General features: G+C 37.4%; 1 protein-coding gene and 1 non-coding gene across 27 annotated transcripts in view; both read right to left on the bottom strand.

The window, feature by feature from the left end:
• Positions 1–2851: 2851 nt before the first annotated feature.
• The window catches only part of AKAP7 (A-kinase anchoring protein 7), a 117482-nt gene continuing 98167 nt past the window's right edge, over positions 2852–22166 (bottom strand). For 4 of the 26 annotated variants that reach the window (XM_033102511.1, XM_033102515.1, XM_033102501.1 and 1 more), the window contains 2 exons: positions 3776–3838; positions 2852–2961 (listed from right to left, as the gene is read on the bottom strand). In XM_033102511.1, the coding sequence (XP_032958402.1) occupies positions 3821–3838 (18 nt within the window). In that variant the 3' untranslated portion in view covers positions 2852–2961; positions 3776–3820. Of the gene's footprint in view, positions 2962–3775; positions 3839–14606; positions 16611–22166 lie in introns of those variants that run through there. The other 22 variants (XM_033102512.1, XM_033102516.1, XM_033102503.1 and 19 more) reach the window with 8 other exon arrangements.
• Positions 22009–22117, bottom strand: LOC117020929 (small nucleolar RNA U13). The gene has a single exon (XR_004422763.1). It is a non-coding gene; the product is annotated as a small nucleolar RNA U13 (small nucleolar RNA).

Genomic DNA, 22166 nt, shown 5'->3' with positions numbered 1-22166 from the left:
TCTAAAATAAACCTCATTGACATGGTAGGTTATTGTTATACATACTACTAAATTCTATCTGACCATTTGTTTATAATTTTACATATATCTAGCTAGCTATCTATCTGTATATGTGTGTATATATATATATATATATATATGTATATATATATATATATATATATATATATATATATAGAGAGAGAGAGAGAGAGAGAGAGAGAGAGAGAGAGAGAGAAATTGGTCTATGGCATCTTGTCTGTATATATTTGATATTGGGATTTATTTCATAAAATGAAATAAGCAATATTTAATCTTTTTCTCTCTTTCAAAATCCTTTCTATAACATGAGAATTAACTGATCCTTGAAAGTAGGAAGCAATACACCTATAAATCAATCCGGGTTTAGAGTCTTTGGAGGAATATGGAAATCTTTCTCAATTCATTCTATATTCATTTTTGTTCAATTTTTTAAAAAATCATAATAAGTGATTTTACTTTCTAACTTATTTTCATTTTTGTTAAATTGTAAAGACCTAAATGATTCCCTTAAATGGATGAGTTTTATAATATAAATTATATTTCAATTTAAAAAGTGAATTGAGATGGGCAAGGAGCATAGAAGGTAAAAAATCAGAACTCTTTCAGATTTCTTATTGTTTTTTAAAAATTAAGCCTTTACATTTAAATGTAGTCTGATGGGTTCACAGATATTTTATGTTTTTTTTACGATTATGAGAAAAAAACAACTGGGAAGATTATTTTTAGAAGAGTTATAATAAATTTGCTATAAAAAGCCAATGCAGTCTTGTGCTATGATAATGAAAGCAGCATAGGAATTGGGATATATGGGTGGCCATACTTTCAGTCATGTGTTAATTACTGTAGCATGGAAAAAATCCTAAACGTGGTGCCAAGTCCTAGTGCTAATCCTTTTGAGTCTGTGCTAAGATACATTAAAATCTATAATACACGGTAAGTATTCAGTGATTGTGAATTCTATTCACTTATTCACATAATTGTGGTGTCTTATTGAGGAAGATATTGTCAAAATTTTCAGAAGATTGTCAAAGGAAATGGAAAAACAATTGCTTTCCTTGTAAATACAGCGTCAATTACTGAGAGAAGCGAGACATCTTAACTTGTTTTTTTCAAGAGTAATGCCAAATCTTGAAAAAGAGAATTGATAAGGCGATTGGACAGATAGCAGAATTCTGAGTAAAAGAAATTATATTAACTCTGTGCCTGGTGCAGGATTTCATATCAAGTGTCTGCTCAGCCTAACAGAATCCAGACTTTAAACATGACTTAAGAGGTCAGTGAGGAGAGGTTCAAAAACATTTGGAAGACCTTGAAAGCCTTCTGAGGACAGGTCAGAGATTATCTTCAGCATCACCCAGTCCTTGAGGAAATCCTGCTGCCAATTCAGTCTTGGTAATAGAATCATTGCAGAAAATCTATGCTTATAACAGACGTAGATGTTGCCAAGGCCTTGTGATACCCTTTGGAAGGTTCTCTGTTGACAAAGAAAATTCTGTCTCCTTAACATTTTATGACTACATAGTGATAGCAAACAAGATTATCCAGTTCACTGAAGGGTCTTTTTATGCCTTAGTACAGACTTGGCTAGATCTGAGAATAAGATGAGTTGAGATCAAACTTATTGGCCCAAGGATATGGGCAAGCAGGGCCCACCAGAGACATGTATTCAAAGGAATCAGGAAAGAGCAACCTCGGAAAAGGGAAATTAGGGAGGATGGGTAGAAAGGGAGCATCTGGTAGAAGTGGGGAAAACTGCGGAGCAACTCAGTACACCTTCTTCAACTCATCACAAGATATAAATCTGTAATCTCTGGGCTGGAGGCCACCATTACAGATTACCTGAGTTTTGACAGTTCTGTTGGTTTGAGACTACATAATCAATATCTGCATCTTGCTATAGAGCCTACTGCAAACTCTGCCCACAGTTTATTAGTCTTCAGACTAGTGAAGACTAATAACAAAACATTTTATGTTCTGCAGAAGACAAACCACGTTAACAAAGATTCCAGCTTCTCAGAGTGTCACATGTATATTTCCCAACATCCCTTGCAGTACTAGAGACTCAGAGGGTCTCTAGCATAATCTCACAATTCTCAGTTGGTTTGGTGAGTTATACAGTCTATCACTTTGGCATTTAGGGATTTCATTTCTTTCGGGGCCCATTAAGAACACTTCAAAGTCCCTATTCCCCCTAATCTGGCCAAGGTTCACAATAGAAGAGTGTACACCTGCACTTAAGGCCAATTCTTCCACGTGTGCTCCATATCCCTTACCGCAGCTGGCACCTCAGCTAGGGAGAATCCCATCCCTTTTCTCTCCTATGTCTTCAATGGTTGTTTCTTCATTTTGTCTTTCTCATTAAAAAACAAAAAAAGAAAATCAACAAAATTCCTCCCCATCTATTTCCCTCGCTCTCTCCACCTTTTCATAAACAAATTTCTCAAAAGGGTGCCCATTCTCACCATATCTGTGGCCTCTTCTCCTGGATAGTCCTTCACCTGCTCTGCTGTGGCTGCCAATCCATGACTCCCCCAAAGGGGCCTCACTCAAGCTCAACAGTGTTGCTGAGCCTAAGGAACAGTTTCAGATTACACCTTACTTGTCCTTTAGGCAATGATCAGTCTCACTCTCCATATCCCAATCACACTCACTTCTTTCAGTTTCTCCAGATCTGTATTTCATACTTGCTGTCCTTCTTTGAATTAAGCCCTGTACTAACGGGGCTTATGAATAACTTATAAATTTTCATGCATAACTTTTTGATTCATCCCAAACCCCAGGACCTAGCACACAAGGCATTCAATATATATTTATTGAACAAACATTTTAAGTTATAGCAATTTAGCAAGAGTCATTATTTTAGCAGTATTTCTTTAAGCATCTTCTTTGTTCACAACTGTTCAATTTCTGCAAATCCACCAGCTTAATTGTACATGGAATCTGGAAAAAAAAAAAAAGGCCTTTGACCAATTGAAAAGAGAATGGTGATTGTACACAGAAGTATAAGGTCAAAAACCCTAGAGTTAGAAAAATCCCTGGACGCCATCTAATACCACCTACACGCCACACAAACATTATTGGTCAGCTGTGGAGAATGCTGAAGTCCAGAAATGTTACTTAGGATCTGAGGGACATTGGGTGGCAGAGTTGAAGCTAGAACCGAGCTGCCCATCCAGGGTTGGTGCCAACATGAAGATACATGATGGCGGGTTTTGGTGACCAACCCCTGGGGCTGGCTACCCACACACACATCACATTTGCAGTCACTGCACATTTCCCTTGACTGCTTTGATTTAAGATTTGATCAAACTTCAATTCTGTATGGCAAAGTAATTCCAATATAGAATCAGCCAGGTGTCATCCACAAGACAAGATCTAGACAAGAGGTCTAAATTTGGCTCTTTGTTACCATTCATTGGAATTTTTCATCTCAAGATTTTGCTATTAAACTGAACAGCATTGGTAGGTCTTCACTCTGGTCCTTCTATGTGACCTTAGGCATCTCATCACAGTTATTCTTTCATCATTTGTTACTTAACAGTACTTTGTGTTTGCAAGACATTATGTTACTATGGAGAATATAATGATGTGTGAGATGTTGTCTAGTCCTCCACAAACTTGGAAGTCAAATGAGTGAGGAACAGACAATTTGCATACTTCAGGATGTAAGTAAGCTTGGATTCCAAAGATCTGAAGGAAAAGAGCGAGACAGAGAAAAGAGGAAATCCTAAGAAAGAAGGTAAAAACTACTCAGTGACATTTATTTATCCTGGATGAGTGGTTGTTCCCAAGGACAGGGTCATGTTGGTGCTGTGACCTGAGAGTGATCAATGAGATTCATTAACTGTGGTGTAACAGAAAGAAAAGCAGGAAATGACTAAGACTGAGTCTCTGTAAAACTATAATTCTCAATATGTAAACGTGCATTCAAACACTTTTGTTGAGATCCTATGTGTACAAAGAAAATGTTCCTGTCATTGAAGGTCACCAAGACACCTAGGGAGAGATCGCTGCACTAAGCCAATGATTATAAAATCATGCTCCAACAACATGGATGGATCTTGAGAGTATAACGCTAAGCGAAATAAGTCAGACAGAAAAGGTTGAGAACAATATGATCTCACTGATATGGGGTATATAAAACTGAAAACAACAAAGGAACAAGACAAACAAATGAAGAAACAAAAACTCATAGACACAGACAATAGTTTAGTGGTTACCAGAGGGTAAGGGGGTGGGGAGTGGGAGATGAGGGTGAAGGGGATCAAATATATGGTGATGGAAGGAGAACTGACTCTGGGTGGTGAACACACAATGTGAGATATAGGTGATGTATTACAGAATTGTATACTTGAAACCTATGTAACTATACTAACAATTGTCATCCCAATAAACTTTAATTTAAAAAAAAGAAAAGCATACTGCAGATGTAATGACCGTATAAAGGAGAAGCAGCATTTACCGCAGCTTGGATGACAGCCAAACCTGTACGATGCGAAATAGATCTTCATTATAAAATTCCTGAATTCAAAAGAGGGTAGCCCGGCCAGAAGAAATATAGTCAATTTGATTTGCCCCATGAGGTATAGACCATGGTGTACTCAAATTTTAGTCCTTAGTATAGTACTTCATCTTCCTCCAGCGTAAAAGACAAACTAGTGAAGGGTTTCCCAGTCTGCCCGGCACAACAATGGTGATATAAATAGGAATCAAATTCCAATGCTCTGTTTGGTTATTGAATTACTCTGATTCTGGATCACAAACTAGTCATAATTTCAAACATGAAGTTTTTAATAAGCAAATAGAGAACGCAGTCAACCTCACAGGAACGCAATAGAAAATTAAAACTGAAACTAATTTATTTGTAATTGCAACACATTTTAAAGAAAACTCTAGTGAACCCATTGGCAAACTTGATCGATTCAAATGGCCTGATATTAACCATTTGAATAAATCAAGCTAGCTTTCGTATAACCATTCTCTAGGCTCTAGTCCATTTTATATATCCCATGACAGATCTGCTTCTTCATGGGAACATTGCTCTTAAAAACACAACAGCAGACCAGTTAGCAGTGTACACTGTTCTGAAAGCCACCTCTCCCCTCCTCCACAATGCTTATGAGTGTGAAGGTAGGTGTGTGTGTGTGTGTGTGTGTGTGTGAAGGACATGGAAATGGAGTTTGCTGCTTCTATTTACACAGCAGGTATTGCCTCTCTATCTGCTAAATATGTTCACCTCTGTGGGAATTCCAAAGCGCATTATAAATTCCCTCCCTAAATAATGGTTTCCATCATATAAAAGAGCAGAAAGCAGCAGCAAAGAGAATGTACTGCTTATAACGGAAGTGGGCTCACGTTGATAGAAACTGGAAATTCCCCTCAGGCAGGAAAATACAAGCCACGGCTCTTCTCACCTCCTATAGATCCAACTCAATTTTGTGTTGCAAATAACTGCTGTGCAGCACAGCCTGTGCTGAATAGACCTGTGACAGCATGAAAGGTCCGCAGTTTTCCAAGGAACAAGAAATGGGCCGCTAAGCATTATCTCACCAACAGTAGAACAAACTCAAGTGCCCAACCAACTAAAACATTTAATTAAAAACCGAATCATTATGTTTCCATACGCAGACACTAATTTGAGACTGTGGGGAAGTGAGTTTTCTTCCATCATGCCTCTAGAGGACGTATATTTGTACATTCCCAAAATAGAAAAGGCAAATCAGAATACAAATGCTTTAAACGAGAAAAGCTCTTATTATGTATGAAGGAAACCAGTGTTTCAGCAGTGTCTCAGTTACTTCTCCATTTCTTTCAGGATGTCAAGGCATTATCCACGTAAGTTCGGAGGTAACTGAGTTTTTCCTGTTTTCTTCCTTTACCTTGTAGTCAGCAAAGATAAACATTGTTTTAAAAATAAAATATATATATGTTATGATAAATGATAGGACTCAGTCTCGAATGGGTACATACTGTAAGATACCATTTATGTGACATTCCAGAAAAGGCAAGAATATAGGAGCAGAGAAGAGATACGTGGTTGTCCACGGTTCAAGGTGGAGGCAGGGTCTGACTACAAAAGGTCATCTTGAAGGTATTCTTTGAGATATTAAAGTTATTCTGTACATCAGAATATCAGTTATTCTGTATATGGTGGTTACCAGAATCCATGTATGTATAAAAACTTATAAAACTGTACATCAAAAAAGTGAGTTTCTCTGTATAGAAATGTTTTAAGTGGTTTAGAAATTGAGTGCCTGTTTTGTACCAGTAGAACAAGGTTCTTCTTGCTGTCGTGATGCCGGATATTCAGCTTCCCACCGAGAGTCTTAATTAGCATCATTACCGCATGACTACTTCCGCATCACTAGAGTGTTGTTACAAAATTATTATTTCCAGCATCATTACAATATTGCTACTTCAGGGTCACCTAAGCTTCCTGAGCCTCTTACCGAAGTAATATAACTCAAACTAATTAATAGCTAGTGTTAAGCATTCATCTTCCCCATTTCCTTTCAAGTTGTTTCTCTAGCTTTGGGGCCACTATTCTACACAACTAGAAAGATAGATAAATAACAATATATTTTTATCATTTACCAAAAAAGGTATGTCTCACCACTAAGTCTCTTAATTGTTCCTCCCCTCTTCCTTCTTTAAAAGAATAACCAGAAAGTATAATAAATTTTTACTACTTGCATATCTTTGATAAGCGGTTTGTACTGTAACTGGGTATCAACGATGCCATGGCATACAAACCTGGAGGGCATCATGCTAAGTGAAATGAGCCAAAGAGAGTATGGCATCAATTATATGTGGAATGTAATTTCTTAAGCCGATTTCATAGAAATGGAGAATAGAATAATGGTTACCAGCAGCTGAGGAAGGGGGAAATGGGAAGATGTACGTCAAAGGATACAAACTTTTAGTTATAAGATGAATAAATTCTGAGGATCTAATGTACTGCATGGTGACTCTAGTTAATAATACAGTATTGCATACTTGAAATTTTCTGAGTATTATCTTGAGCATTTTTACCAAAAAAAAAAAAAAAGGTTACTATATGAGGTGATGGATGTGCTGATTATTTATTTTGACCTTGGTAATCATTCTACACTGTGTGTGTGTGTGTGTGTGTGTGTGTGTGTGTGTGTGTATCAACTCACCACATTTTACACTTTAAATATGTGTAATTATATTTATCAATCATTCCTTAGTAAAGTTGGAAAAAAATAAAATCAGCTGAAAAAAGTGATGCTGTGGAGGTCCTCAATCTTTCTAACACCCCCCCCCCCGCCCCCGGAAACCCTTTCTGGGTGAGCCTTTTCTGTTTCGCTGTGTTTCTGGGAACAGGAGTGTCCACACCCCCCATCTCTTCCATTTACACATCAAGTCCTGTAAATCCTGAACTCATAGCAAATCCTTAAGGTAAACTTTAGGAGGAGAAATTTCTCGTGTGTATCTCTCATTAAGCATCTCTGGACGTCTTCTACCACAGGGTCTTAGTGCTTAATACAGGACGTATTTGCATCTCTACCCCTGAGAACAATGTATTTCGACCTCTTCCCAGTTGCCTTCCATCCCCCACTATCCTGCCCTTGTCCATCACAGGGACTCCATTTATCCGCTTCATCAGAGACTCTGAATTTTTCCTCAAGGCTTCCCTGTTCTGACTCTGTCTTTCTGTTTCCCCGTCCCTGACATTGGCTGAGTCCCTCAGTCTAAGAGTTCCTTACATTTTCCAGGGTGCACTGATGGAAAGGGAATCGCAATGTTCTTCCAGACCCTCAGTCATACTCTCCACAGGAAGCGTTTCAACAATTTCTCAGGTGTCCTTCCAGAACTTTCCCTGTGCACACATGTTCTATACACAAATACACACCCTGCTGAAAAACACACTTACGCTTAGGAACATATTGTTCATGTTGTCCTGTGCTTTGCATTTTGCTTCATATACTTACTTATCTTTATATATAACTATATCCACTCTATTCTTTTTAACAGACGCATAATTGGTACGTACCATAACTTATTAATCAGACCTTTATTGGCTGAGTTTCAGTGATTTTCTTTTGTTGTTGTTTGCCATCATAAGCTATGGCACTGTGAATATCCTTGTACTTGTGTTTTTGCAAACACATGCAAATATAATTCTAGAAAAAAAAAACTGAAGTGGGATTAATTACTGGGTCAATACTTTCAGTTTATTCATCTTCATAAATTTCACAAAATTGACTCCCATAATGTGTATCAATTTATATGCCAATCAAAAGGATGCAAGAGTTCCTGATTTACACAATTTTACCAAGTTCCTTTACTATCAAATTTTTAAATTTTTATCCTTTGATAGGTAAAAATAAAAACAACCTCATTACCATCTTAACTTGCTTTATTTAATTATTAGGGAGGTTCATGTCTTTGCATATGATACATGATTGGGGCCACTTTATATCTTTTTCTGGGAACTATGTTTTTTGCCCATTCTGAGATTAAGATCTTTTCTCACGCACTCAGAAAACTCACCAGGCAGTGGGGCATGGGCTCTCTTCTGTCTCCTCGAGCCCAAACAGCAGTGACACCACCATTTCTACTCTTACAGATGACTTCCAGGACAGCAGCAGAGGGTCACTTCTGTCCTAGGCTGGCCACCTCTCTGGTACTTCCACCAGAAATTGGGCAAAGGATTGCTCTACTCCCAGATTCCTCAAACTTAAAGGAGGGAGGGTTCCTAGCATCACTCCAAGCGAATCAAGACAGGGAGGGGTGCAGGCAGGACCGAATCAAGACACAGTGCTGCCCGTACCCCTACTCAGTATCCAACTCTCACCCCTCCCCTGCCCATGCCCAGGTTTGAGGCTCTTATTTGGCCTGGGCAGCAGCAATGGGATCCTACTTCAGTCAGTCACCTTGCTGTGACCAGTTTGTTGGACAAACAGGACTGGTGACATTATCCAAACACAGCTTTGTTTTTGTTTCCCCATCTCTTTAAACTTTATTCCTTACAGAGAACCTTCTCCTTCACCAGGATAATTTTAGCGTTTCTCACTAAGGATCTCTGGACACCTTTCAGAACTGGCTCTTAGTATTTAACACTTGCCTCTCTAACCTTGAGAAGCCTGTATTCCCACCTTTTTCCAATTTGTGTCCCCCACCCCTTGCTATCTCGTCCTTGTTCATCACAGGGACTCCATTTATCCCCTGCATGAGAAACTCTGAACTTTTCTTGTGTGAATCCTCCACAATCTATAGAGTTAATGTGATGCGTGCTCTTTTTCTTTTGTCTATCGATTACATTCTTTTGTTTTGAATGCTCCCGTGAACTTTTCTCTGCATTTCCATGTCACTTAACTCAGGCAGCCACCTTTCCCGAGGTTTCAGCAGAACCTTAAAGGAACAACTCTTTCCCATTTCTTCCTACCATGCCTCTCAGGGAAAATAAATATTTTTCACACATTAAAACATTTCTATATTTCTATCATATCTCTAATGTTTCTTTTATTAAAATGTTCCTACATCTGTTTATTACAAACTTTTTCTCTTAAGCATATAATATAAAATATACAACTTATGTTTTTATGAAATAAACAAAATAGCCCTGTTATTACAGTACCTAATAATCATGTTGATATGTCATATTGTTTTAGAATTTGGAGGTTATCCTCTCTTTTCAAGCTCTAAGTCTGCACGAAGAATCCTATAAACAAAATTCTTTCAACAATGACATCACTACCATCACAACAGATCCTTTCGGCTGTTTTCCACATGCACGAACTTGCTGTTTTGATCCATCTCACATAAACATGCAGGTGGTTTCGTTTTCCTGTCTCTATCCAGGTAGCTGATAGAGCGTGTACTGAGCCCCAGTGAGCGTGTTCTCTTTAAGACCTAAATTATTTCTTGAAACACTGGGCACAAGAAGAAGCATTTTTAACTCTTTAATGTGCTAGGAGAGCACTATTTAATAGTGTGCTGCCCACCTGGGGGTTGTGTTGCCCCCATCTGAAGGGGATTTAGGAAGTGTGTGGAGGCATATTTAGTTGTCACAATAACTGGAGTCTGCTACTTCCATTTACTGGCTGGGGATCAGGAATGGTCACTTCCTACAATGTACAGAACTGCCCCATCCTGTAGAGACATGTCCGATTCAAAATGCCAATTAAGCCCTGTGTTGAAACACTGATTTAGTGGAGTATAGCATGTATTAGTCAGGACTTTTAGTGCAGGAAAAAAGACCCAACTTTAGCGAGTTTAAGTGGAACAGGAACTTTATAGTAAAGAATAGGCACTGGCTCACAGAATCCTCAGAAGGTTTAGAGAATCAGGCTGGGTAATCAAGCAGCAAGAAAAATGGCCCATTGCACTGTGAGGTGCTCCGGGAGAACCTCGCTGGCACGACCCTCTGCCAGTGTGTACTCCCCAGAGGGTATGGGATCCCCAGAGCACCTTGGTCACCACTGTCATCCTCGCCGGAACAGATTGAGTCCATGCATGGTCTCCCTCTTGCTAAGTGGAGCCCACATCACATGTCTGAACCCCAGTGACCAAGAAAGTTAAGAGCATGAGTTCTTGGCCTCTACCTCAGGACTTTCTACTTTGGGGGAGCAAGGTTCATAAGGTAGGAAGTTCCCCAATCATAGCGAGTTCCTAAGATGCTGGGCAGTCACCAAGTGTGACAAATGTCCCGGAAATCATTAAAAGCCTGCATCACATTTCCTTTCATAAAGGCACTTCCCAAGCATGGACCAGATAAAAATAACTTCCAATTTGTCTTCCGGATTCTTAAAAAGATATATTTAATCTCTTCCCATTGTTGCATATTCATTCTATTATCTCTACGTCAATTACTATATCAGATATTTTTGAATTGATGTATACAAGCACTTCTATTCCTTTCCTCAGCATTGTAATGACTGTCCAGCTAAAGGACTCTTATTTCTTTGTCCTCTCACCCTCTACAGCTTTATATATCCCACATGAGTATTTATGAAAAAAAAGATTTTAATTCCTTGTTTTAAAATTAAAGTTTATTGGGATGGCAATTGTTAGTAAAGTTACATAGGTTTCAGGTGTACAAAAAAATTTTTTTTAATTATGGGTAAGATAATATGTGTGTGCTTTTTAAAAAACGCAAACAGTGCACTTTGGTTCAAAGAGATAATCGTGACATTGTGCTCATGTGTTTTTTTGGCAGAAAACGTGGGGAGTCATCTGAAGTGTTGTACCAATTTGCTATGTGGTTACTTAAGAACGTATACCATAGAGCTGCCTAAGTTGACAGGACTACAAGCAGATGGGTCAAAGAGCATAACACATAAATATATAGTGCAGTGTCACAGGATAGTGGCTTTTCAGAAATATTATAATTTGAACCACTAGAGGGAAAGAAACATAAGTTTACTGGAAACAATGAGTTGATTTCTCAGTTTTATTGTTTCTATCTTTGATGCTACAACAGAACTTCACAGCCTTCTAATAAGTGACTAATGATGGGATATGTAGAGGAATAAATATTGCAGTTTACATTTTAAAACCATTCTAAATTGTCTGAAGTTATCAGTTACATTTAATGGATGCAAATAAGTAGTTTTGAGCATATTACACTACAGATGATAATAGCACCTTCCTTTAGCTTCCAAATTACCTTATAAACACATCTTATTATCCCCAAAACAGTGATTCAGGAAAGAAGTGTAGATAGTGTCAGAATTTTAAATTCACTGACTCGGAGTGAATTGCTGTAATATTCATTTTTACTGTGAATGAAATAATCCAGGGGTTTGTCTTGTTAGCATGTGTGCTGCTATCAAATTCACCTAGGGACTTGGAAACTTTTTTTTTTTTAAGCACACTGAGTTTATTTCTTTTTTAATATGCATTCTCTCGACCTGGAAAAATTAAAATTCAGGAATGCATCTACAATTTGTTCAAGATAAAATTATTAGAAGGATGAGATTTGAAAGGGATGAAAACAATGGATAGATTATTCATTCATTAATTTATGTTTGGAGATACTATAGGTGTGTTGTCTTTAATTATATAACGAAATAAATTCTTAATTTGTTACGCAATGTGATAGCTGGTTTATGCACCTGTGATCAAGTGCAGAGGTACAAACATACCTTATTGATCATATGTCTGAAATGACATCTAGAATATGAAGTCAAAACTGTTTTAATTACCTCCTATGGGAACATCTGGCTGCTGGGAAGACTGGAACATTTGGGGTTTTGGAGTAGATAGTGTGAATCTTAATTATGCTCTAAATATAAATTTAGTAAATCTCAACGGCCTATAGTTAGACTGAGAAGTAGATCAGTGCAATAATAACCTATGGCCAGCCCAGTGGCTCAGGTGGTTGGAGCGCCGTGCTCCTAACGCCGAGGTCGCCGGTTCGATTCCCACATGGGCCATTGAGCTGCTCCCTCTACAGCTAAGATTGTGAACAACAGCTCTCTCTGGAGCTGGGCTGCCTTGAGCAGCCAGAGGTTGGCCTGAGCATTCAGAGGTTGGCATAAGCTGCCGTGCGCTGTTGTGCTGCCCTGTGCTACCAGGAGTGGCTGGTGGCCAGTGTGAGTGACCGGCTGGCATCCAGCTGCCTCAGCCGGGGGTAGCGCAAGGCTCATAATATCAGCATGGGTCAGGGAGCTGTGTCCTACACAACTAGACTGAGAAACAACGGCTTGAACGGAAGTGGGGGTGGGGGAAGAAAGAGGAAAAAATAATAATAATTTACAATTCTATAAAATATAACCAAGTTCAAAGCTGACAGAATCTTGTTCTGCTGTTGAAAACACTTCGTTTTAACATCCCTTCAAATGTTCACATAGAATCTACTATTTTTCCAGTGACTGAAAATGTTGGAAGCGAGGTATAAATGTGACTATGTGCTACCGGGGTTTCCCTACATGAGGGCGACAACCAACACAAGCGAAACAGAATGTAAAGTCTCCCAGAATTCCAATCATCTCACTGACAACATCTCACTCAGATACGCTCAGAGTGGCTCCATCAAGAAGGCCTCGTACTTGGGTAGCTACCTGACATGGTGGCATCAGCACAAGCAGCATGCTGGTATTGTCACAAAGAGTCTAAGATCCCTGGAAATCATCTGGCTAAACTGTTTCAAATAGTAGACTGGGAACTGAGGCTCAAAACAGTGAACTGGTTGGCTCAACATCACATGTCAGTGGTGGACCCAGGTCTAGAGGCCACAGTCTGCCTCCTGGACCAAACCATGGCTCATTTTCCAACCATGCAGCCTTCCTGTCAGAAGACAAGGCAACACAGCATACATTACCAATTTAGGACAACATACTGGTATTCTGGCTATGTGGCCCAATGGGCAATTATCCTATAACTCTAATTAATGGGGGAAAAGTCATTTTGAATATTTCAGATCCCAAACTGAAATTTTTGGAAATTAATGTCTTATTAGGTTTTTTAAATGGAACCATGAATAAAATCTGTTTTATTGTATACTTTCCATTGTTTTTGTAAACCTGCATGAATGAGGATTTCAATGATTAGAATTGGAATCTTTAATCCCTAAATTAGATATCTGGCTTTTTTTTTTTCCAGTTCCATCTCATCAGCTGACTGCTCTCCCATATGTTCATAGAATTTCAGAACAGCAAGAGAGCTAGCTTAGACTAAAGAAAGTGACTTCCCTTTTGTTATATATCCTAAACTTGTGAAATGTATTGTACTTGGTGGAGAGAGGAAGTGCATTGTGTAAAGAGTATACCTTTGAAGTAGAACAGATCCAAGTTTAAATTTAGACCTACTTTTTATTTAGCTTTATAAATAGCCATTTAGCTTTATAGCTATTCAACCATTTAGAACACCAGTTTCTTAGTTTGCTATCTGTAAAACAGTACTAGTAACTTCACAATAGGCTCACTAAAGGGAAGAAATGTAATAATATACTGAAGTTACCTGGCACACAACAAAGTATTTTACAAATGGAAGCTATGATTCTTAACTAAAGTGACAGATATGTAACCCTATACTGCAAAAAAGATACTACCTGAGCCTTTCAAATTGTTAGCTCCTTGAGGATAAAGACATTTATAGATATATACTGAGAAGTGCTATCTCTCCTGAAATACTGTTAAATTGCTCTGGAATTTTGATATGGAGCCCTGAGTTCTAGTTCAGGTCCAGTTCCCTAATAGCAGTGTGGCTGGGAGAAGGCACTCAATCTCCTTGCGCTTGTTTCCTCACCTGAAAAACAAGGCAGGCCCCCAAATATCTCACTTCCTGTCTTACACACAGAAAAGCCCTCTTCCATTGAAAGGGGTTTCGTGGTCAGCAGCTCCCAGGTCTTTGCATTTGGATGGACTTGCTCCTTTCATCTTTGCTACAAAGTTCACTCAGTGACACATTATTAGCAGTTTATGAGATGTTATTTAGATTTTCTCTTAATTTGAAATGATTTAAGTCTAAAGTTGAAGGTGCTACGATGACTGCGCTATCGCAGAATGAAGGATAAGAACATCAAGGTGAAGAAAGAGTGAACGATCAGAGCTCCTGTTTACGACTTCATTATACTATCAACTTCCAAGAGTGAGAAAAAAATGAGGAAAGGCAACAAGGGAAAACAACACATTTATTAAGGAGCATGAAAATGCAAAAACTCATTTATAAATAAATGTAGCATCATTTGCCCAGTGGAAAAATAGCTAAAATCCATGAATAAGCTGGATTTTATATTTGAAATGATTACATATTTGATCTCCAATAATTTCGCCCTTCCATCATGATCTTTTAGTAGCAGTCATTTCATAATGACCATAGAAAAAGTTGCTACCAATGATTACCGCATAAAGGGAAAATTTTCAAGAATTTTCTCTAAAAACGAACCAGTGCAAACAAACTCAGATTATAAGGGATACAGTTAAGACCTGGGTTTATCTTCAGAAAACTAGAAAGTAAAAACCCCAAACACTTATTCATTCAGGAATGAAAAAAGCAAACTACATTTTGATCATTGAAAAATAATACATACGGATATTATAAAACATTCTTAACCAGTGATTACAATAATTACATTTATAATTGTTCATTCAAGTACTGGTATTCAATAAACATTCAAATTCCCACTAAGAGTAACACTAGCTATAGATACGTGTGGACATTACAACAAAGATCTTGTCAACAGGAGGCAAGTGACCCTTAAACTATTGGATGTTTTTTTTGTCTGTAAGTGATTTTTCACAGTCTATATTTTATCTGTGAGGACCCCAGAAACATTTTACAACAGCCAATTAAGAAGTCCTTTTAACAAAATAACTCTTGATATTATAGAAACAAATATTCCAAAACAGAAGTTTAGCTTAAAAAAATAATAGGGCACAATCAGTTTTCTTTGGTAAGAAGTTGTTAATTCCTTACCAAATGTTAGTGTGCTGCTGTGCAGACACTATCAGAACACTTCTTTGGTATTTACCAAAGAGCTATTTAATAAGCTGAAAAAATTTCATTAACTATGGTACCATGAGAGTGATGTAGAACTTATGTCAAAGTGTCACTGAAATCAACATCATTTCCTTGATTACTGTGGTTAATGGATCTTCCTTCAAAGAGTTCCCTCCTAATTTTGGCCTGAGTCTCAGGCTTGAATAAAAGTTCTTTTATCTGTTTCACTTTGGCCTTCAGACCCATTCTTTCTTGATGTAAAGCTTCATTAATTAAATCCCGGATTCCAATAGGTCTCTTGCCTACAGAAAAAGAATTTATAATAGATTTTACATACAAATGCCAATGAAAAACATTAAATATGGTACATTGACTTATCAAAAGAAGGTTAGAAAAGAAACCTTTAAAATGTTGTTCACATATTATAGAAAAGGTTGCATTTTGCCAAAAATATATCATTTACCTGAAACAAATTTACTGTAAATAAAGATCACTGCATAGCGAGAGCATACATGAGACACACATGAAACATTATGGACTAACTATATGGATAATAATTTCAACAGTGATTATTTTAAACTTCGCACTTGTTAACTGTGATTGTGTTTTGGACTCATATAAAGTAGTCAAATACCCTGCTAAGCGATATAAATGGCAGTATTCCAATTATGGCAAGGCCCCTGCCATGGCCTTTAATTTGAATCCACGAGGCATAACCCAAAGTCCCCTCTCCCTTGGCCATGGTCAAGAGCAAGTGAAACTTGGGCCATTCTTTCATAATTTCTTCGGCTAGTCCCAGCACTCCATTTCTCTTCTGTTGTGTTTCAAAAATGTAAACACATCAATCATGAAAGTATTAGGCAATCTCTACAAATTGGACAAGAGACACTCAAACAGCACAGTGCAAATTAGTCCATTAACTCAGCAGAGGGGAGCAGAGATGCTTCTCACAGAGCGGTGAGGCCTGCCTGTATTTGGGTCTCATTTCCTGTTGTTGTCACTGTCAGTGCCATTCCTATCAGCCTCTTCAGTTTTCATAGAGCTCCCATCCCCTTGCTTGTTTTTGTTCTGTGTTTCTTCCAGATACTGCTGGACAGCCTTGAGCACTGCATTCTCCACCAGCCTCTTACTGAGCCTTACCAGTTCGGCATCATCGGGCTCACCTCCATTCTTATCACCTACATTCCACAATAGAGAAGAGAGGTCACTGAGATCATATTGCCATAGAAACTCAGCATTCAGAGGCCGGCTAGTTCAGTTTGTTAAAAAGAACAAGTGTCCTTCAATCTGGTAAACTGAATCTATAAATCCAAGAATATTGGCTTTGCTTTTCATTTGGTATTGGCAGAAGCAGGAAAACTGCCTATTCCTGTAGATTTTAGATTGAAGAGTAGTTCATAAGCCCCAATCTAAAAATACTCTACCTATAATGCTGAAGGCTTTCCATTTCTACCTATAATGCTGGAATTTTTGTCTTTCTTTCATCCAAGGCCAACTGCTGCTATTAAAGTCTATGTACCCATCACCTGGAGCCTCAGACGTGAATTTACCAACTAGATCTGTGTTTACTTCTCCTTCTCCAGTACCAAATGCCAGGTAATCAAGATTCTCCTACCAGATAATGACTTAGGATCACTCATTTTAAAATATTTTGCTTATAGGTTGGTTGTTAATAAACTCTCAGCACTCCCTTGAAAATGAAGGCAATTACTACTGCTGGGAACTGGTTTAAAATAAGCTTATAACACTAACATTCTTTTTAATCTCAGTGCTATCGCTGCAATTTAAAATACAGGAAACTTTTCAAGAAGGAAAAGAGTTAGGTTTATGATAATAAATTACTAGATGTTAATATTTTATGGCCTTGGGCTTCAATGCTAGCGATGATCAAGGTTTAATTATTCTATCTTTCATTTTACTGTAAAAGGGCTGGTTCTTATCTATTCTCATGCTACACATTTCCCACTCACTTTCTTCCTTGTTTCCTTTAACTGGGGAAAAGTACAAGGAAGCTCATCACTCATGCCCATTCAGTCCCTCATCTCCCTCCATCCAGTTGCAGACCCAGGAAGGCAGATGATTAGAGGCAAAGGCATCTGAGCACCTAAATATATTAAGCAAATACTAACAGATCTCAAGGAAATGATAGCCAGCAATATAATAATAGTGTGGGACTTCAATACTCTGCGTTCAACAATGGATAAATCATTCAGACAGGAAATCAATATGAAAACATTGGACTTGAACTATACTTTACACCAAATGGACCTAACAGACACACAGAACACTCCATCCAACAGTACCAGAATACACAATCTCTTCAAGTGCATATGGAACATTCTCTAGGACAGATCACATGCTAGTTTACAAAATAAGTCTCAGCAAATTTTAAAAGATTGCAATCATATCAGGTATCTTTTCTGACCACAACACTATTAAACTAAGCATCAATAACATGATGAAAACTGGAAAATTCATAAAAATGTAGAAATTAAACATATTCCTAAACAACTAATGAGTCAGAGGAAATCAAAAGGGAAATCAAAACACATCTTGAAATAAACAAAAATGGAAACACAACATAATAAAACTTATGGGATACAGGAAAAGCAGTGCTAAAAGGAAAGTTTATAGTAATAAATGCTTACATTAAAAAAAGAGGAATCTTGTCAATAATATTGTAATAACTTTGTATTATACATAGTTATTCAACTTATGATGGTGATCACATTATAAGGTATATAAATGTTGAATCACTATGCTGTACACCTGAAACTAATAAAATATTGTATGTCAATTATACTTTAATAAAATATTGTACATCAACTATAATTTTAAAAAACTAAAGAGAAAGAAGAACATCTCAAGTTAACAACCTGACTTCACATCTCAATGCACTAGAAAAGAACTAAGCCCAAAGTTAGCAGAAGAAAGAAGATAACAAAGGTAACAAAGATCAGAGCAGAAACAAGAGAAACAGAGAATAGAAAAACAATAGAAAATATCAATGAAACTAAGAGTTATTTTTTTAAAAAGGTAAACAAAAATGACAAACTTTTAGCTAGACTTACCAAGAAAAAAAAACAGAGGACTCAAATAAATAAAATTATAAATAAAAGAGGAGACATTACAACTGATACTAGAGAAATACAAAGGATTGTAACATACTATGACCAATTATATGCCAAAAACTTAGACAACCTAGAAGAAAGAGATAAGTTCCTGAAAACATACAACCTTCCAACTCTGAGTCATGAAGAAACAGAGAATCTGAACAGACGAATAATAAGTAAGATTGAATCAGTAATCAAAAAACTCCTAACAAACAAAAGCCCAGGACAAGAAGGCTTCACAGATGAATTTTACCAAACATTTGAAGAAGATTCATGCCAACTCTCAAATTCTGACCAAAAAAACACAAACCAAAACAAACAAATGAAGAGGAGATGACACTTCCAAACTCATCTCACATGAGGTCAGCATTTATCAAAGCCAGATAAGAACACTAGAAGAAAAGAAAACTTCAGGCCAATGCCCTCATGAATTTAGATGTAAAAATTCTCAACAAAACACTAGTAAATCAAGTTGAACAGCACATTAAAAGGCTCATACTCCACGATCAAGTGAGAATTATCCTTAGGATGCAAGGATGGTCCAACATATGCAAATCAATCAACGTGACACACCACATTAACTCCAGTAAGATAACAGGTTCCTATTTGAGTCTAATCCTAACTCACTCTCCAAGATGCCTCTCAGGTCAAATAATCTGTGCTTCTGTGACTTTTCTTGGTCCCTAATAAAATGTCCCTGTTACTTCAGACATTAAGAAATTTAAAACACAAAAATCTTCCCACAAAATATTCATTTTCCCTTCTGACTTTCCTATTTCTGTTTATGCTTTACTATCATCCAAGTCAACCAAACTCAAAACAAGATTGTCACCATCTTTGACGCTTTCCTTTTACTTGTCGACATACTTAATCACCTTTCCTTCACGATTTCTCCCTTCTTCAATGCATCTGGTATAAGCACTCTGGATTAGTATTTCTAAAATGTCCCTTTTACTCTCCATTGTCTCTACAGGAAAATTTAAACTTGTCTTTCAAGGTTTTCCAGAATTTACCTTTGGTGCTCACCCACCACTGTGGAACTTCAATTCAGCTTCCAACATCGCCTTACAAGCCTCTATACCATTCCCTATTTCTAAGCAGCCCTCTTTCCTTCTCACCAGTTAAAATTCCACCTACTCCATGAAGCTTTCCCTAAGTGACCAGCTAGAAGTGATGAGTTTCCACTAGATTCCAACAACTCTGACTGCATATATAGTGTGTGGTCATTTGATCATTCATTCAAGTACACACTCAGAACCTATTATCTATGTGGTTATTCTACCCTTTGGGGATACAGCAGAGAACGAAAAAGTTCCACTAGCTTTTCTTTCTTAATTCACAAATTATGAGTATTTTTTATTAATGTACATATTCAACAACTATTAATTCAGTATCTGCTCTTATAAAGATACAATCTTGAATACAGAAACCATGCTCTAGACTCCTCAATTATCTCCTGCTCTGCTCGTGTATGGCACAGTTTTCTGAACCCAATAAGAGCTCAACAAATATCTTTCAGTCAGTTGATTAAAGTCCTTGCAAGCAGTAGAAACATTTTTTAAATGTTCCTATCTTCCTATAAGGATAGCAAACCATGGCCAGAAATTTAGATTTAATATTAAACTTAAATCAAGAGCAGAGAATTCCAGATTAATCCAAATATCCACTGAAAAATCTCTATCCACTTTACTTGATGAACCTGGTCAGTATGACAAAATATCTGGCATACATGACAAATATTAACTATCTACAAACTAACCAATCAACAAAAAATGTGCTATTTATAAATGAATATTTTCCAGGTTTGTCCTGAATCCTTGCATTACCTAATGATTTCACCAAGCATCCTCAGATTATCAAGGTTAGCCTAGGGAAGAGCCTACCAGAAGGCTCATCACAGAGCCCTGCAAGAATGCAGTAATTCAAGAAATGTGTGCCTTCATTCGGTGTGTTCCCTCTTTTAGCAAACTTAAATCAACTGAATTAAAGAAGAGGCACCTTTAGTTAAAGTTATACCATATTTTTCTCCTGCTCAGTAATTGAATAAAAGAATCTGTCTCCCACAGTGACCTCAAAGATAAATGACTACTATATTCATTGTACCTGAAGCCTGGTTAACAATGGCAGTTCAACCTGCCACTGCAAGGTACACAAACTATCTTTTGATATTCCAACAAAAGTGCACACAAAAATATTCCCAACGTATGCAGCAAACTCTTGATAAAAGCATTTTTTCTTGATCTATTTGGTTACTTAATATCATATCTACTTAAAATGGCAGATTAATTTCAATCTTTGACACTTATTTTAGAATCTAATCTCCCCAGAATATCTTCGATCAGTTTCTTAGAATACTAAGAATATAAAAGAAAGGTAAGAAAAAATTCTGTAAAGCCCACTAAACACAGTATTGACTCTAAAAGAACAGACTTAAACTTTTCAACAAACTTTAATTGAGCAAGTACACTTTCTTAAGAGTTGAAACATCACTAATCCATGGTATTATCCATGTTTCTATTTTTGTTTATATTAAACCTGAGATCTCTGATACCGAACCTGGTGTCCCTGATACTAGGGATAACATGTTTGTGGGGGAAAAGAAGAAGGAAGAGAAGAAGAAGAAGTGAACTCCTTTGTGATAGCAAGAATATTTTCTAGCTAGTAGAATAATTTAAGGTCAACATTAATGTAGTTCAGCTGTTCTTATGTGTGAGTTAACCCAATAATTGCTTAATTGATGTCACATAAAGGGTTCCAGAAATCATCCCACCCCAACCCACTACCAATATCTAGGCGCCTATATGTCCTAACAAGAACAAATCATGCTAATATATGAGGTCGAATAATTAGGTTGGCAAACTCATCCTAAAGAAAGTGCTGCATGCCTCCTTGCTGAATATCACTACGATCACCTTCGAAGTACTCCCCTTGGGAAGCTATGCACCGACACCAGCGCCTAGTCTACTCTTCAAAGCAATGTTGGAACTCTTTCTGGAATGGCCATCAGAGCTGTCATCATATTACCCTTGATGTCCTGAATGTCATCAAAATAGCATCCTTTCAATATTTCTTTTATCTTCAACTAAAGAAAGAAGTAATTGGGGGCCAGATCAGGTGTGTAAGGAGGGTGTTCCAATCCAGTTATTTGTTTACTGGCTAAAACTCCCTCACAGACAGTGCCATGTGAGCTGGTGCATTGTCGTGATGCAAGAGCCATGAATTGTTGGCAAAAAGTTCATCAGGTTTTCGTCTAACTTTTTCATGCAGCCTTTTCAGCACTTTCAAGTAGCAAACTTGGTTAACTGTTTGTCCAGTTGGTACAAATTCATAATGAATAATCCCTCTGATATCAAAAAAGTTAGCAACGTCATTGCAACAAATTCACAAACTTAATTGTCAGATCTCATATATATGTGTCTGCGTGTGTGTGTGTGTGTGTGTGTGTGTGTGTGTGTGTGTTTTACATCAGATGGGTAATATGTTGATGTCATATGAAGGTTTGAGGGAGGTGAGACACAATACACATAAGAGCGTGAGCACCTGATCATCATACATATGAACTACAAAAGGATCATCATGCTAATATTGTTTAAAAGAGAACCAAAAAAGAAAAATCTTCAT

Source organism: Rhinolophus ferrumequinum, chromosome 3 (genome assembly GCF_004115265.2).
Source record: "Rhinolophus ferrumequinum isolate MPI-CBG mRhiFer1 chromosome 3, mRhiFer1_v1.p, whole genome shotgun sequence".
NCBI classification, from domain to species: Eukaryota; Metazoa; Chordata; class Mammalia; order Chiroptera; family Rhinolophidae; genus Rhinolophus; species Rhinolophus ferrumequinum.
The sequence above is the reverse complement of the archived record's forward strand: the minus strand, read 5'-3'. Positions and strand labels throughout refer to the sequence as shown.